Genomic DNA, 15,650 nt, shown 5'->3' with positions numbered 1-15,650 from the left:
AGGCTCCCCAGCAGCAATTAAAGAATCAGTGTGTCATCCTCCTTGTTGAAATGAAATTGCAACCATCACAAAAAGGAAGATGTGTAGATAAATCAAGAGGAATAAAAATAAATCAAGTCCTGATTGCAAGGCCACAGAGGGACTGCAGGAGGTACCAGCACTACCTACAAATGAGGAAGAATGGTGAGGTTGTCTTGAAGCATCTAAATTGCCTCTCCAGACTGAAAAGCAAGAGATCAGTTATAAAAGCATTTCTACAGTGGCTGTACACAGTTTTCAGCCACCATTAACTCACAGCATTTTCTGGAATTGGGGCTTGTTAAATGCCAGGCATGGACACACCCTGACCATCCACAAGGAGAAGAGAGGCTCATTTGCCAATTGTGCATTGAGCAGGGGAGGTGAGCTGGGCAAGGGGAGAGCTGAGAAAGGGCAACTGGAAAGGAGAAAAAAAAAAAGGCTTTACAGGTGACACTAAAGAAGAATGTTTCCAGCAGAGTCTGGGAAGGGGAGGACAGAGGTTTATGTGGAAATGAGTGAACTGAACTGCCTGTCTGCTGCCACAAAGCCATTAACTCTTCAAGGTGTTTCATTTTACAATACATAGCTATAAATATTTCAAAAGCCTTAGGGCTGCTGTCCTACACTCTGTTCCAGTTATTTACCTACAGTTACTGGTTTTAGTAATGCTCACTGACAAAACATCCAAGTTTTTCCTCTTTCCCAGTGTTTGTTCCACCTCACAGCCAGGCTCCTTGAGGCAGCTCTGTCCCAAACCCCTCTGCTTGGAGTGCAGCCTTTCCACAGAACCTCTCTGCATTCTGGGGCTTATTTAGAATCATGGAATCACAGAGTGAGTTGGGTTGGAAGGGACCTTAAAGCTCATTCTGTTCCATGATCTCAGGCTGCTCCAAGCCCCATCCACCCTGGCCTGGGACATTTCCAGGAACAGCCACAGCTTCTCTGGGCAACCTGTGCCAGGCCCCACCCTCCTCACAGGGAAGAATTTAATCCTAATATTCAAACTAAACCAACTCCCTGTCTGTTTGAAGCCATTCCCCTTTGTCCTGTCATTCCAGGCCCCTGTAAAATGTCTCTCCCCATCTTTCTTGTAGGTTCCCTCCAGGGAGCAGAAGGCCACAATTAGATCCCCCTGGAGACTTCTCTTCTCCAGGCTGAACAATCCCATTTCTCTCAGTCCTTCCTCATGGGAGAAGGGCTCCATCCCTCTGATTACCACAGTGGCCCTCCCAAAGCAGCACACAACAACTGGAAGGTGAAACCCCCTCACCAGTGCAAGGTGGCACCAGAAACACAACACAGAAACCTCTTGTGACAGACTGGGGAGGCAAGTGGGGTAACAAAACTCACCTCCCAGTCAGTGAAACTCCAACAGCTTTCAAACCACACCTCAGCATAGATGGGCAAACACTCAAGCATCCCCAGAGTTGTTCCTGACACATTTAGCACATTTGGGAAACAGAGGTGCACACCTGTAAGGTTTTTTTCAGATCACAGTATGAAAGAAAGTAACAAAATAATGCAAAATAATTGATTTTATTTAAAATAAAAAGCAAAACCACAATCATCCGAACAAGACAAGTATCCCAGCTCTGCTGGATGGGTGATAAAAGCAGCTAAGGGCAGTGGCAGGGCTTGGAGCTGACAGTGGGACTGTCACATGAATGGGTAACATTTTCCTTCCCCCATTTGCAAGGGGGATGCCAAAAACCTCCTGCTAAAATGTGCCCACACAGGCATTTCAGACTGGATTCAGCCAACAGACTCATTTCCCAGCCCACATGGCTGAGGCCTCAGGGAGGAGAGTAGAGGTTAACTGTGAAAGAGGGTGCTGTCTTTCCTTGAAGCATTTGGAGAGGTTTGATATAATTGTAAGACAAACTGGAGCTAGCACACATGAGCTGGAAGGGGAGGAAGTCTGCCAGAGGCTCCTCAGTGCCACCTGCTCCCACAGCACTTGTGCAAAGAACAGGTGCTGGACTGGTGCCTCTTGTCCACATTTGTGGTTCTGATGGAGTGCTGGGTTGTTTCCTCCTGAACTCTCCCAGCCTGTGTCTATCATCAGGCTCTAAAGCACAGCCAGAGCTCCCAAATCCCACCACCTATCCCAGAGCAGGCAGGACTGTGACAATGACACCCAGCCTGAGGTTCTCTGCCCATCCCTGGGGACAGGGCAGCCCCCACAGCCCCAGAGAGGTGAGGCAAAGCTGTGCTGCTGCTCTGGGGCTCAAGGAAATGAGGGGCCCACAGGGTGCTGGACCAGCTGCATCCAGGGCCTCTAGAGTACAAAAGCAGCAGGGCTGGAACAAGAAACAAGGATGCCCCAAGAAGCACAAGCCTGGAGAAAGGAGAGCAGAGCCCACTGTCCCCAGCCAGCTTCCCACAAGCACGGAGTGAGGCACAAAGGGAGCAGTTTTCAACTGTTCCTCACTCACCCAGCCTGAAATAAGGGCCTGGGAAGCACCAGCTCCCCTCATTCCTGTAAGGCCAGTGAAGATGACTCCCTGATGAGAGAATCTAGTCCTGTTTAAAAACAGATCCTGCTCTAACAGCACCTCCTGTTTAGAGCAGGCCATGGAACAGCAACAGTTCAACCCTGGTGAAAACAAAGTCTTGTTCTGCTACAATTCATGTACCACACTGCAGTTCTGGAAGGGCCACCACACAACACCACGTGGCCAATAGTGTTGAACAACATCCCCAATGTTTTCTGCTACAAAAAGCTCCCAGCAGGCTGGGAAGTCTCAGGTTGAATGAATACCTTTTTTGAGTGGATGGCTTCAAATCATCTTGCACAGCAATTCCAGTTCAGCCTCACAACAGCCCTTCGAGGTAGGGATTTTCCTCACTGCTCAAACAAAGACTCACCAAAGTGGCTGAGGCAAAAGCCAGAAGTGGAAGAACTGAAGATCCCAGAGTCCTGATTCCCAGGTTGCCTGCACAGACACTGTTACACAGCAGGAATGCCCTGTGGAGCAGCCAGGAGAGGGTTGCTGGTATCATGATGTCTGCAGTCCCTTGTAAACACTGCTTTTCTGTGAGAGATGTCACACCAACACAGACTTCACCTGGAATTGCTTTATTTCCCACCATGGAAGATTTCACAGGCATGGAAGAACTGGATCTTCCCACTGTGCTTCTAGAGGCAGAGGTGTGGCTTTCCCACCACAGCAATCAGGCTTCCACATTAGATTTTAAGACTGTGCAAACTGAACCACATGTGCCAAATGCAGCTGCATCTCACTGAGGGCACCAGAGAGGGCAGGGACAGCTCTCCAAGGACTCCCCTCACTGTGAGAGCTGAGCCTTGTCAGCCTTTGTCTCTCCAGGCCCCACAATCTTCCAAAAGGCAGCAGCTGCAGCCTTCTCTGAGGACACACACAGACTGTGCAGGCTTCCAGGCTGTTCAGCCTTGGCCAGAAATGCCAGGAGTTGGAGAAGTTGGAGGTTTTTAAAATAATCTCGTGGAAGAATCTGCAGTGGCTACAGAGCAAGTGTTCTTGCTTATGCCTGGATATCACAGGAAATTTGGGAGTCTGGACAGCTGAAAAATGTATCAATAAACCTTCCCTATCTCCATTTCCCCACCACCACACTGCTCTTACACAAACTGACTGGCACAAAAGAGTCAAAAACAGAGATCCCAACAAACATATTTAGGATTGCTTTGTACAAAAGGATATGGCCCAGGAGTGTTTAAATAAGGAAGAGACAAGGTTAAAAACAGACCAGAGAACCCAGAAACACAACACTCCAGGTTCCACCAAACCTAACACGTTTAAGAAAGTCACAGTTGAGGCTTTAATCTCTCTTTAATTTGCTCTTTCATCAGTGCCTGGGCATTGCTGTGTGTTTACTACACATACAGCACTTCTGTACTTCCCAAAGAATGGCTGAAGTGAGTTCTGCACTCAGAAGAGCACCCACTGAAGCAGCCCATGGGAAATTCAGATTTCCTTGCAGCACTTTCAGTCACACAGACACCACCAGTACAAGCCCCTGCTAATATAACAAACCAGCAGCTCCAAAAGATCCCTTGGGGACAAGAGCTTTGCCTGGAGTAATACAAATGCATCTACACAGACTTAAGCAACACACTGCATTTTTGAAAAGCATAAAACAACACGTCCCCCTCTTAAAAATCCTTTAAAATTGGCACTGCACTTTCAGAAAGGTCTGAACACATAACCTCAAAGGAAAGTCATTTAGGGATGTGAATTGCACTGGGCTCAGCAAGCCCTCAGCCCCAGAACTGTTTGGTGGTTTTTTTGCCACCACAGTACTTGGGGCATTCACACCACCTTCCCTTCCTTGGCTGAACAGGGATCATTTCTTGGAAATAAGATGAAAAAGGAAGGTGGAAGCAGGATCAGGTGACATGGGAAGAATACAGAAATGCTGCTGACACTGTATGAAGAAAATTCATGTGGCCAAAGCTCGACTGGAGATGTAACTGGCCAGAACTGTGGGGGAAAATAAAAAAGAGTTTTTTCAAATATATTAATGACAAAAGGCAAATTAGAAATAACACTGGCCCATTTCAGGATGAGGACAGTCACCTCAAAACCAGGGACATGGCAGAGGTGTTTAATGCTTCTTTGCCTCTGTCTTCAGCACACATGATGGACCAAGGGGGTCTCAGTGCTGGAGGACTGTGACTGTGACAATGTTCAACTCCCAGTCAAGCCCAAAGCAGCAGCATCTGCTGCTCCAGATGGATGCCTACAAATCCATGGGGCCTCATGGGATTCATCTGAGAACCCTCAAGATGCTGCTGATGTCATCAAAAAACCTCTCAATGATTTTTGAGCAGTCTTGGGAATTCAGAGGGGCTCCAGCTGACTGGAAGTTGGCAAATGTCCCAGTCTTCAACAACAAGGAGGACCCTGGCAACCACAGGCCTGTCAGTCTCACTTCAGTGCCTGGCCACATCATGGAAGAGATGATTCTGGGAAGTACTGAAAAACACCTGGAGAACAATGCAGGCATCAATCACAGCCAGCACAGCTTCATGAAGGGAAAGTCCTGCTTGTTGAATCTGAACTCCTTCTGTGACAAGGTTGATGCTTGATCTAGAAAAGCCAGTAGCTGTCACCTTTATTTATATTGTCTCTCCCAGTGACCTTCTGGACAAACTGTCCAGCCCACAGCTGGGTATTTGTTTCACATGATGGGTGAGCAACTGGCTAACAGGCTGAACACAGTGACAGTGACTGGGGTGACACCAGGCTGGCACTGGACACTATTGGGCTTCTGCAGGGGTCCATCCTCATCCCTGTGCTCTTCAACATCCTCATTACTGACTTGGATGCAGGATTGGAAGGAATATTAAGTTTGCCAAAACACTAAACTAGGAGAAGCTGTCAACTCATTCGAGGGTAGAGAGATGGGCAATCACCAACTGTATGGAATTTAACAAGGGCAAGGGCTGGATTCTGCACTGAGATCCAGGCACTCCTGGTTGTGTGGACAGACTGGGGAATGAAGTTGGAGAGCAGAGCTGTGGAAAGGGACCTGGGGGGCCTGGTTGGTGGCAAGCTGGATCTGAGTCAGCAGTGCCCTGGAGCCCAGAGAGCAAACCATGTCCTGGGGCATCAGGCCCAGCATTACCAGCCAGGAAAGGGAGGGGATTGTCCTGCTCTGCTCTGCACTGGGGCAGCCTCACCTTCAATGCTGGGGGCAGTTTTGGGAACCACAACATCTAACAGACATTAAGCCATGGGACAGTGCCCAAAGGAGGCCATGAGGATGGTGAAGGGTCTCCAGGAGAAGATGAATGAGGATGGCTGAGGTCACTTGATCTGTTCAGCCTGGAGGAGGCTGAAGCCAGGCCTCACTGGGGTCTTCAGCATCCTCATGAGGGACAGCAGAGGAGCAGGTACCAATCTCTTCACTCTTGTGACCAGTGATGAGGAAATGGCTGGAGCTGAGTGAGAGCAGGTTTAGGCTGGCTATCACAAACACATTTTTCACCCAGAGGGTGGCTGGGCACTGGAACAGCCTCGCCGGGGCAATGGTCACAGCACTGAGCCTGAGTTCATGAAGTGTTCGGACAATGCTCTTGGGCACAGGGTGGGGCTCTTGGTTTCTGTGCAGGGCCAGGAGTTGAACTCGATGATCCTGATGGATTCTTCCCAAATGCCCCTACTCCAGGATTTTATGAGACACACACTTGGAAGCACCAGCTCTGACAGCAATGTTCTCCTGCAGCAGGCTAAGATCCAAGGACTCATTTTCCACAGCTCAGTTCTTGCAGAAGCTCATTTCTTCACTGTTCTTCCCAAAATCCTGGTGTGAGGTCCACTGGACGTTCCGACAGGCCAAAAGGGCTGGTGTTCCTTTCCTCAAGTGTACAGGACAACATGTAAACATATGACAGCATCAAAGCAAGGCAGGTTTTCACATTTACCTGCTGGTTTTAAAAAGAGTTCTTTAAAAACTGACCATTGTCTTCCTTGCCAGTTGCATGACCCATTAAATACTTGGCATGTCCTTACCCACAGCTGGGGTCTAGTGCACTCACACAGGGCGCAGAGGGGACAAAGCATTGCACACAGGGCACAGCCGGGGCATTCCCCTACAGGTGATCAGGAGCCAACCTTGGACAGCACGGAACGAAGATGTCTGCATCGAGGGAGAGTGACACAAACTGAAGGAGTGTGAGAAATGGAAGCAGAAGGGGTAGAACAGAGCTGGCTGGCTGCTAACGGAGCTTCGATCGGCAGCTGCCTCTGGGCAGGTGGTGCTATCCCTCAGGGGTAGCTGCGGCCTCCACAAGATTCCCTAATCCTGTCAAAAAAAGGTACAACTGCCTTTCAGCATTCCCCTTGTATCAGGGCACAAGATCCCAGCATGCAGATTAATCTCAGGCTCATTCTTCCTCCAGCATTGTACAAGCATGGTTAAGATTTCATGTTGAAGCGTTTCTAGCAACTAAGCCATGACACAGCTGGAACAGAAAACCCATCCACCCTCATAGGGTGAAACAATCAACATACAGGAGGAAGAACAGTGAAACCCAGAAAGCAAATGTTCTAGGCAAAGTGCTAATTTTTAATATTTAAGGTATTCATTTCAAAATTTGAATGGCAAATAATTTTAAAATGCATGGGTTTTTCAGAAGAACAGATCTGCATCGTGATCTGCATTTTTACAGCTTTCTTTTTAAACCAGGGTCTGCATTAAGGTTTGTTCTTTCCTGCTGCTCATTCCCAGCCTGAAGTCACACTGGCTGTCAAAATGTCATTTGACAACGTCATAACAAGCAAATTGTGGAAACCTCCAGGGCAAAATAAGCAGTTAGTACAGTTCTCCCCAACCTCTAACGATGCTCTGTACTTGTAATTCAAATTGTATTCAGTTATGAGCAACTGCTGGAAACAACAGAGCAATCTACAGGAGCACACAGGTCTTCAGGCAGTCCCCACACTGGGAAGTCAGGCTGGAATCATGCTGGAATATGGACTTCCTCAGGTAAATTACTGCTGCACACCTTCTTTAGCAGCCACACACTAAGGCACCAGAGCACTTGCATCCATGCCAAACCTGGAGCATCCAAGAGCTCAAAAGCTCTAATCCAGGCAGAAAGCCAATGCAGCAGCACTGGTTAACCAAGCTGCAAGGAATTTGCTTAAGAATTTTGGCAAGCCTCTGCTATATGAGAAAAATGCTTCATTTAGCAAAGAATGTTTAAGTTCTTCCCTGCAGTACACTCCCAGATTCCCAGTGTTCCACTGTTTTTAACCTGGCCTGTCTAGAGAACTGCTTTCCTCAGCAACTTGGCCCTAAGTACACCTATCCTTGATTTTGCAATATTAATGTTGCCTCCTTCCACACTGAAACTTGCTAAATATTTATGTATTTATTTATTTTAAATGTAAACACAGACATTTGGAATTTGGGATGAACTTTGCCTTTAACAGATAAAGCAGTGGAACAGACTGAAATAGTCGAGGCAGCAGTAAGAGAAACCATACAACTACTTGAAGGTTTTCTATTTGAACAAGACATTGAAACCCAAGTGTTGCCTGATCATTCTTCATCCTTATCTGTTCACTATTCATTTGTGCTCTGTGAAGAGCAATTAAAATATCCCATCTCTCCCATTAAACAAAGATAAAACCAAATCCTTTCATCTATTAAAAGAGACAACTAGGGAAAGTAATAAGACTGTTTATTAAATAAAACCCCTGATTAAAAAAAAAGCATCAATAATCTTAGTTTTCTGTTTGGAACAATTAAAACAATTCACAGAGGGAAGATACCACTGGTCAACTGCTTTATGTGCTGGAAGGAATCCCTTGCTCTCCATCCCTCTCTCCTGATGAATCCCCTATCTGAAGTGTGCCAGCTTTCCCTTGTATTGTCCTGTGCTTGTTTTAAACCAACAGCTGCCCTGGGGTCACCTGGAGGAGCTGCGCTCTTTGCTCACGCAGTCGTCCTGGGAAGTTGTGTCCCCGTTGCCCATCATCCCGCACGTCCTCCGCTTTTTCCTGCGGTGCATCATCCCCTCTGTCTCGGAGCCAGAGTCACACTGAAGGATGGAAACATGAAACCACAATTCAGAGGAACCTCATGAACTGCCTGTGCTGTGTAATTCACCACAAGAGCTACTCAGTAACCCTGAGCTCAAAGAATGTGCTGTTTTAGGCTTGACACATCAAGGAAATTTTAAATTAAGTATTTAAAAAGCAGAAATGTTATTGGATTTCATCACTGGCTAAAGCCGCCTTGAGGCAAGACAATGAATGTGCTCCTAGAGGGACCTCATCTTCTAAGAGAAGACCCTGGCTTCTGAAGGATTTAGGTGTTGACAAGAGTCCTGTGTCATAACTGACCTGTTTTGGATTTTTTTCCCTCTCCCAAGTTTTAGCACATTCATTTGCAGCCATTTTCAACAAGCTAAATGAGTGACAGATTTACATACAGACAGACATGGATCAAACAGAATGAATCCATTTAGCAATGCAAAGAGAGGCTTCAGGAAACAGAACCTGCTAAGATCACAGGCTCCTCCACCATGCAGATTAACTGCTTTCCATTAATTTATTCCATATGGCATGAATATAAGGATGAAGGTATGGAAAAAGAATGTAATTGTAGAATATGGATCACTTTTTGCAGTAAAATACATTACCTCTGAATCAGAGTCTGAGGAGCTGGAACTTGACGAACTGGAAGAATCACTAGAACTGTCAGAAGCAATACCAGTAGATTCCTGCAGGTCAACTGAATCAGCCAAGGCTGCCAGTTCAGGATGCTCCTGCTTTAGGATCCTAAATACAGTTGAAATTTCAGGGTTAGCCTTTGAACTGTAACACTGCACACTGATGAATATTTGCAGGTTTTGTTTCCAATGCAGAATATACAAAGAAAGCTACTGAATCCTTACCTGTACCATTTCCGTGACAGTTTAGGTCTCCCTCTTACTGTCTTGTGCCACACCACGGGGAAGTTGGTACAGCTGGCAAAGTTTTGTGTGATGGCAATAGTCGTGTCAAGATTGAGGACTACGTGCCACCAGCCACCTAAAACACAACACCAGTGACCATTGGTGGCTGCATGGCAGAGAACAAGAACAGCCAAGAACACAGTGCAGATGGAGCAGGACTTTATCTCCCAAACCCAGGTGAGTTTTCCAACACATCATCTTTTCTGTCTTACTTCAGCTTTCACCTCAGTGCCTGACAGGCTCTTGTTACAGAAGGCAGCTCCACGCTCTGACCAAATTACCCAGCTCACACACAGCACTGAAGATGTGACCTGACAGCACCACCCTGGCTGCTGACAGTTTATTTAACAGCAGCAGCCATTGTGACCCAGACTGCACAGAGCCCTTTCTGTTCAGCTGCAGAACACTTTACACGCTGATTTTGCAAGGTTCTTATGACTACAGACTAACCTTTCATTTAAAAATAGATGCAAAATTGTTTCTCCACACAGGATAAAAATAGTGGAGCTCTTACAACCCACTCAGAGGCTCAGAAAAGACTGAGGGAACAGTTTAATGGAACCCGACAGCTACAAACTCTTAACAGAAGGTACACTCAGGAGTCACTAATAAGTGCCAAGACAATCACAAGGCACCCTTCACACACCAAGTCAGCTGGATGTTACAGACAAGCAATGTGGACAGGAACTATGGGCTGTGCTGCACATAAGTGATGCAAGATTCTGAGGTTACAATCTGGTACTGAACTCACCTCACCCCCACTTACAATGGGCACACAGTGTGCAGCCACTCAGAGGGCATCTTGAGCAAAGCTTTATTTAGCTTTTGATTTCAAATGCAAGATGAAGCATAACCACAGAGAGGTGGGTGGAAGGTGTCAGTGCCTTTAAGTAGTTGGTTTCCCACAGCTAAGGAAAATTCATATGCAAAATTCAGCCATGAATTTGCTTCAGCATGTATAAACTCAAACATTTTTGCCTAAGAGTTTGGGGCTCAAACACCTCTATTATTTCATGCCATTATTTTATGCCCTGACAGCTTTCTAGTACTGCAATTTAATTCAGATTTCATTCCTGTGATGCTGCAATGTAAATCCCACTTGTTTTGCCATCTGTATCCCATGCAATCCTACGCCACAGGTCATACACATTTTGTGATACTCAGGAAGTAACTGAATAGTCTCAAAATGAGCTCAGTTTGGTTTGTAAGAAATGGGCATATAAGAAAGCTGAAATGTTCCCTTCATCTCTATTATACAGGAATGGTAAAAATATGCTTTTTTTCCTCCAAGATTTGCACATACCTGGCACAAAGACTGTCTCTCCAGGTTTCTGTAAGACTTCCAGGGGTTTGAACTCGGGGGGCCAGGTGGGAAGCTGTGTCCGAGGGTAGATGACATTGAACCAGGTGATGGCCTCGTCCTGCTGGTTCCCTCCCTCCTCCCGTGTCACTTTGATCAGCTCTCTGGGAGTGCTGGTTGGGAACAGGCACCAACGCTTGTGTCCCTGGACCAAGGCATTCCATGCACTAGTTCCCAAGGGATCAATGTGAATTCCTGTTCCAGAACGAGGTGGGCCCATCACAAACCATCTGCATGGGGGGGAAGAAAAGTGTTTTAGTCATAGAGCAGGCAGGTAGCTCCCTTTCATCTGTCAGACAGAGAATTACAGCAGTTCATTGCACATTCAGTTAGAAATTATAGTAACTGCAATTCCCTCATTTACATTCTTGATTTTAAGCTCACACTGCAGCAAAAAGAACAGAAGTTTAACCCAAAAAACAATATGAATTGTGACAGGAATGACTGTGGGATAAGTAAGTTGACTTTTTATATGTCATAACTGTATTTTGTTTTAAAAAACACTTCAATAAAATGGTGATTTTAAAGTTTATGAGTGTGATTAAGTCCCAATAGCCCATGCTGGGATTCTTCCTAGGCAGGAGGATTCTCCTACAGTTTTCTAAAAGTTGCTGCTCAAACAAATCAGAACTGCAGAACAATGAGGAACAAAAGGCACCAACAAGGAACTGAGAGAGTTATGCAACCCTGGCCTCTCTCTGCCCTTCTGTTCATTCACAAGAGGCTTTTCATTCCAACACTTAACTACACGGAGCTTATTCTCCAGTGACCATTCAGGATTTGAGGTTTATATTCCCACTGCCCATTTACAAGGTTTATTTCTCCCAGTGGAGAACTTTATCTACTGTACGTGTTTAACTGCAGCAGCACCTTCAACTGCTCATTTCCCCTGCAACAGAATAAGAACAACCACACCAGAAAAAGCAGCGTGAGGTGACTTCATACCAGGCAAGAAGAGGAAAAAATGACAATAATTGTTTCACTGGCAGCAGAGAGTGCAGAAATTAAAGAACCAATACATTCCCTCCATGGTGCAGTGACAGGCAGGCAATGCCCAGCTAGAGGAATGCAAAGGTTCAGAAAATACAGCAAGTTCTCCGTCTCCCCTTTCCAGTGCAGGTGTAAATCAAGCTGGTTTGAAGGATTGTTTGCCAGCATCAAATGTAGGACAGTAAAGTTTGATTATCAAGCTCCTTTCTTCCTGCTTCACAAAGGAGCTGTAAATAAGCAGGTGTTTGTCATTTTGAGTGCCAATTCAGTTTAGATTCACATTATGCTTACAAAGCTCATTCAACTACAGGCAGAACAGCCAAGGCTTTCATTAAGAAATCAGAAGAAATTATACACATGAAGGTCTGTCTGGCACATTTTTCCTGACAATAACCTGAATCTACACACACAGAGAAGGTTTTAAAGTCCTTATTAAGCAACACAGTCATTTGCCAGCAACTTCCTCCAAATATTTAACTTACAATGAACAAAACACAGTTTGCCCCAAGACATCAAAATTACCATTGAAACTTCCCAACTCCTAAATTCAATCTGAAAGCAAACCCCAGCCCCCTTTCCCAAACTAAAATAGCTGCTTAAGTAAATGGCTTCCAAAAATTACTGTCTTTATTTTAAGAGAAACAATGCCAATAAAAATGTCCTAAACAGCACCAGTTCTTTTAAAGTCTACACACATCAGACACCTCTAATCTAGAGATCAACCTGTACAGGTCATATCCTCCTATTCCTAACAGATTTTCAATTATGCTCTAGAAGTACTGCACACTCATTTCTGTACCCAGATGAACCCTCTAACTCCAGCAGACATTACTATGCTCTCGTGCATCACTCAGCTCTCAAAAAAACCTCAACAGCCTGAAAAATACCCACATTTTCCAGAAAAAAAATGCAAGAAGTTGGATACCAAGATGACAAGCAAAAAGTTCAGCATGTGCCTGTAGGTGGGGAGGGTGTGGGGGACACAGAGAGCAAAATAAATGAGTCACAACCAGATACTCTCATTTACCTCTAACTTGGGTAAATGATCTCTAGTTCATTAAGTGTATTCTACTACACCCAGTGTGGTTTTGTTTTTGACCACAGTGTTGTATGTTCTTAGAAGAGCATTATGAAAAGCACTGCAAAAACACTTCCTTCAGTGATCTCAAATGGAATCACGGTTTTGTTTCACTCCTGTAGAAGCACAAGTGGAATATAGACACATAAGAGTGCAAAGGAAAGTGCCATTACTCTGAGCTCTTGCTCAATTTTATTTAAATAAACCACATCACAGCCTCATGTCAGTCAAAGGGCAAAAGGCATTGTCTGACAATTATAATGTCACTGTAAAGACTTTAATTACTTGGGAGGGTTCATCTTAAGCTCATAGTGCTATGAAGTGTCATAGTAACATAGATTAAAATGGCTTTTTATCTGGAAGCCCAAATACAAGGTTGCTGCATTTGAATTTATGAATAAAGTATAATTTCATCCTCTTCCAAGCTGAAGCAAAAATGAAGAATTGAAAAGACTATGTAGATGTGAAATATTGTTATCTCTAAAAACCATCTGAAGAGGAACTAAGAACTAGTGCCTACATTAGATCTTAATCTAACTTAAGATCTTTACCTTAAAAGGAATGACTCATAATTAAACACAATTCCACACTGTACATAAGCCACTGGTGAAAAACCCAGGAGCAGTTCCTGAGGTATTTAAAATTTGAACACCAGAATGCACACACAGCAAGAAACTGATCTTTATATCTCTCAGTAACTATGTAACATTTGAAAAATCTAAGAAGTGATGTAAACTGACTTACTAGAATGAATTAAAAAAACTCCTATGCCATAAGCCTGTAGCAACACTGATGGCAGAAGGAGCAATTATGATATAAAGCTGCCTTTCTTTCCCACAGCATTACAGATGTACACTCGTTTCAGAGATGATGTAAAAGTATCCCTTTTATATGTGAGACAATCCCAGGTATTCAGGAACAACCAATGAGCTGGAAAATACCCAGTTTTGTCTTGCTGGCACTCTACCTGTAGGGTGGCCGCCGTTTCTCCCCTGCATACTGAAAGAGATCATCAGTGAAGAATTTGGGGACCTTGTAGTCCTCCAGGAGCTTCCTTCGCTTGGGATGCTCTCCATAGCTGCTGTCAAAGATGTAGAGGGGGCTGTCATCCCGCGTGGTTTCCATGTACTCTATGTAATATTTCATCTTCATCTTCACCGAGTAACCGTCATTGTCCTCCCCGCATTTGAACTTCTGGTTCCTGTACTTGCGTTTCAGCCGCTCCAGCGTCCACTTCTCCTGGGCAGACCAGCCCACCTGAGCGTTCAGCAACACCACGGGCTTGTAAGGCTTCTCATAACGCTCAACAAACTCCTCCACTGTTAACTGGAGTGCATCTGCCCTCTCCACGTTATCCTGTGAAACCAAGGGAGGAAAGCAGGACAGATATTAGGACAGACTGACGTCCTAGGACTGTGCTTGCCTGTGGGGGAGCTTCACACATATCTATCCTTTGCTCCACACACCACGAGGGTACGGTGCTGTCTCTGTGCTATTTTAAGCTCCCCGAGGCTGCAGCCCCATTTCTCCTGGCCCGCTCCCTGCACACACCAGTGACACCGGCCGCTCGAAGCCTTTGGCACTGCTCTGCCCTGAGGCGGCTCCCCGGGCGGAGAGGCCACCGTGCCCTTTCGGCTGGCACATCCCGTGCTGCATTTCAGTGCCTCAGGACACCGGGAAGCGCTCCTGGGAATTCCGCGGGGGCCCGCTCCACCCCGGCGGGCCTGACCTTCCCACACGCCTCGCCACGTGGAGGGAAAAAAGTCCTGTCCCTCACCAAACCTCTCCCTCCCACAGCTCTGAGGCAAACCCAGCCTCAGGAAAGGGCCCCTTCCCGCTTCCTATCAGACGTCCCGCGGCTGCCCCTTCACCTCAGGCATTCCCAATCCCCTCAGCCGCCTCCTCCATCCCTGTCCCCTCAGGCTCTCCAGCGTCCACCCGTGTCCTCACCTCCCTTCCCTCAGGCCCCCCCACCCCGCTCCACTCAGGTCTCCCCCGGTCCCCGCAGGACTCACTCAGTCGCGCTCCCCTCCATTCCCCGTTCCCACCCTTTCATTCCTCATCCCCCTCTTTCCCCTCCGCCCGACGCACCTTGCACGCGGTGGGGCTGAGGGGGAAGGTCTCGCAGTAGTTGTGACGGGTCCAGTCCAGCGAATCCTTCAGCTCGGGCCGGGCGCTGCGCTTCGCCTCACGGATCCGCTTCTTGCTCTTGTGATTCATGGCGGCGGCGCTGGGGGCCGTCACCGCCCGCCGCCCCCGGCCCGACCCTGATCCTGATCCTGATCCTGATCCCGGCCCCGCTCCGGCCGCACCTTCCAGAAATTTCACCCCGTGCCGCCGCTGTCGCCGCGGCCCCGCCCCCGCCGCGCTCCCATTGGCCGGCTGCACCCCGGCTTCCGCCACGCCTCGGCACTGATTGGCCAAGGCTGGGGAAGCGGCGCCCCCGCGCCGCCATGTTGAGGAAGGGCAGCGCGGGCGGCACTGAGGCAGCGCGGGCACGGGGCGTCTTCAGCCGCGCAGTCCCGCGGCCGCTCCGGGAACCCACCGGCGCCGTCGCCCTCCCCGCGGCGGGCCCGCGCTCCGCTCCTGCTGCTCCCCTGACAGTGGTGGGCCGACCGCGTGTCACTCGGTTTCCACCCTTCTCCGGGAAGCGGCCCGCGGAGGCGCCCTCCCCACCCCGCCGGGGCAGCGGTGCGGGCGGGAGCGGCCCGGTTAAACCGCGCCCCCCGGGGGAGGCCGCGGCGGGGCGA

At 47.4% G+C, this 15,650-nt stretch overlaps 1 protein-coding gene across 1 annotated transcript; it reads right to left on the bottom strand.

Moving 5' to 3' along the window:
- Nucleotides 1–1,541: 1,541 nt before the first annotated feature.
- JMJD6 (jumonji domain containing 6, arginine demethylase and lysine hydroxylase) lies at nt 1,542–15,258 on the bottom strand. The gene is made up of 7 exons (XM_033076773.2): nt 14,992–15,258; nt 13,868–14,256; nt 10,776–11,062; nt 9,413–9,548; nt 9,158–9,296; nt 8,427–8,554; nt 1,542–6,810 (listed from the first exon to the last, which is right to left on the bottom strand). Exons 1-7 carry the CDS (start codon nt 15,118–15,120, stop codon nt 6,774–6,776), a joined length of 1,245 nt encoding a protein of 414 aa, XP_032932664.1. The 5' UTR covers nt 15,121–15,258; the 3' UTR covers nt 1,542–6,773.
- Between the last annotated feature and the right edge of the window lie 392 nt (nt 15,259–15,650).

Source organism: Catharus ustulatus, chromosome 20 (genome assembly GCF_009819885.2).
Source record: "Catharus ustulatus isolate bCatUst1 chromosome 20, bCatUst1.pri.v2, whole genome shotgun sequence".
NCBI lineage: Eukaryota > Metazoa > Chordata > Aves > Passeriformes > Turdidae > Catharus > Catharus ustulatus.
Note: the sequence above shows the minus strand (reverse complement) of the source record. Positions and strands in the feature narration are given on the sequence as shown.

Excerpts from the sequence above, each read along its gene's own strand:
- JMJD6 (XM_033076773.2), bottom strand. The coding sequence starts at position 15,120 with ATGAATCACAAGAGCAAGAAGCGGATCCGTGAGGCGAAGCGCAGCGCC. Across the intron at positions 9,297-9,412 it reads CTGTCACGGAAATGGTACAG|GATCCTAAAGCAGGAGCATC; the intron begins GTAAGGATTCAG and ends AACTGTATTTAG. Across the intron at positions 6,811-8,426 it reads AAAGAGCGCAGCTCCTCCAG|GATTAGGGAATCTTGTGGAG; the intron begins GTGACCCCAGGG and ends TTTTTTTGACAG.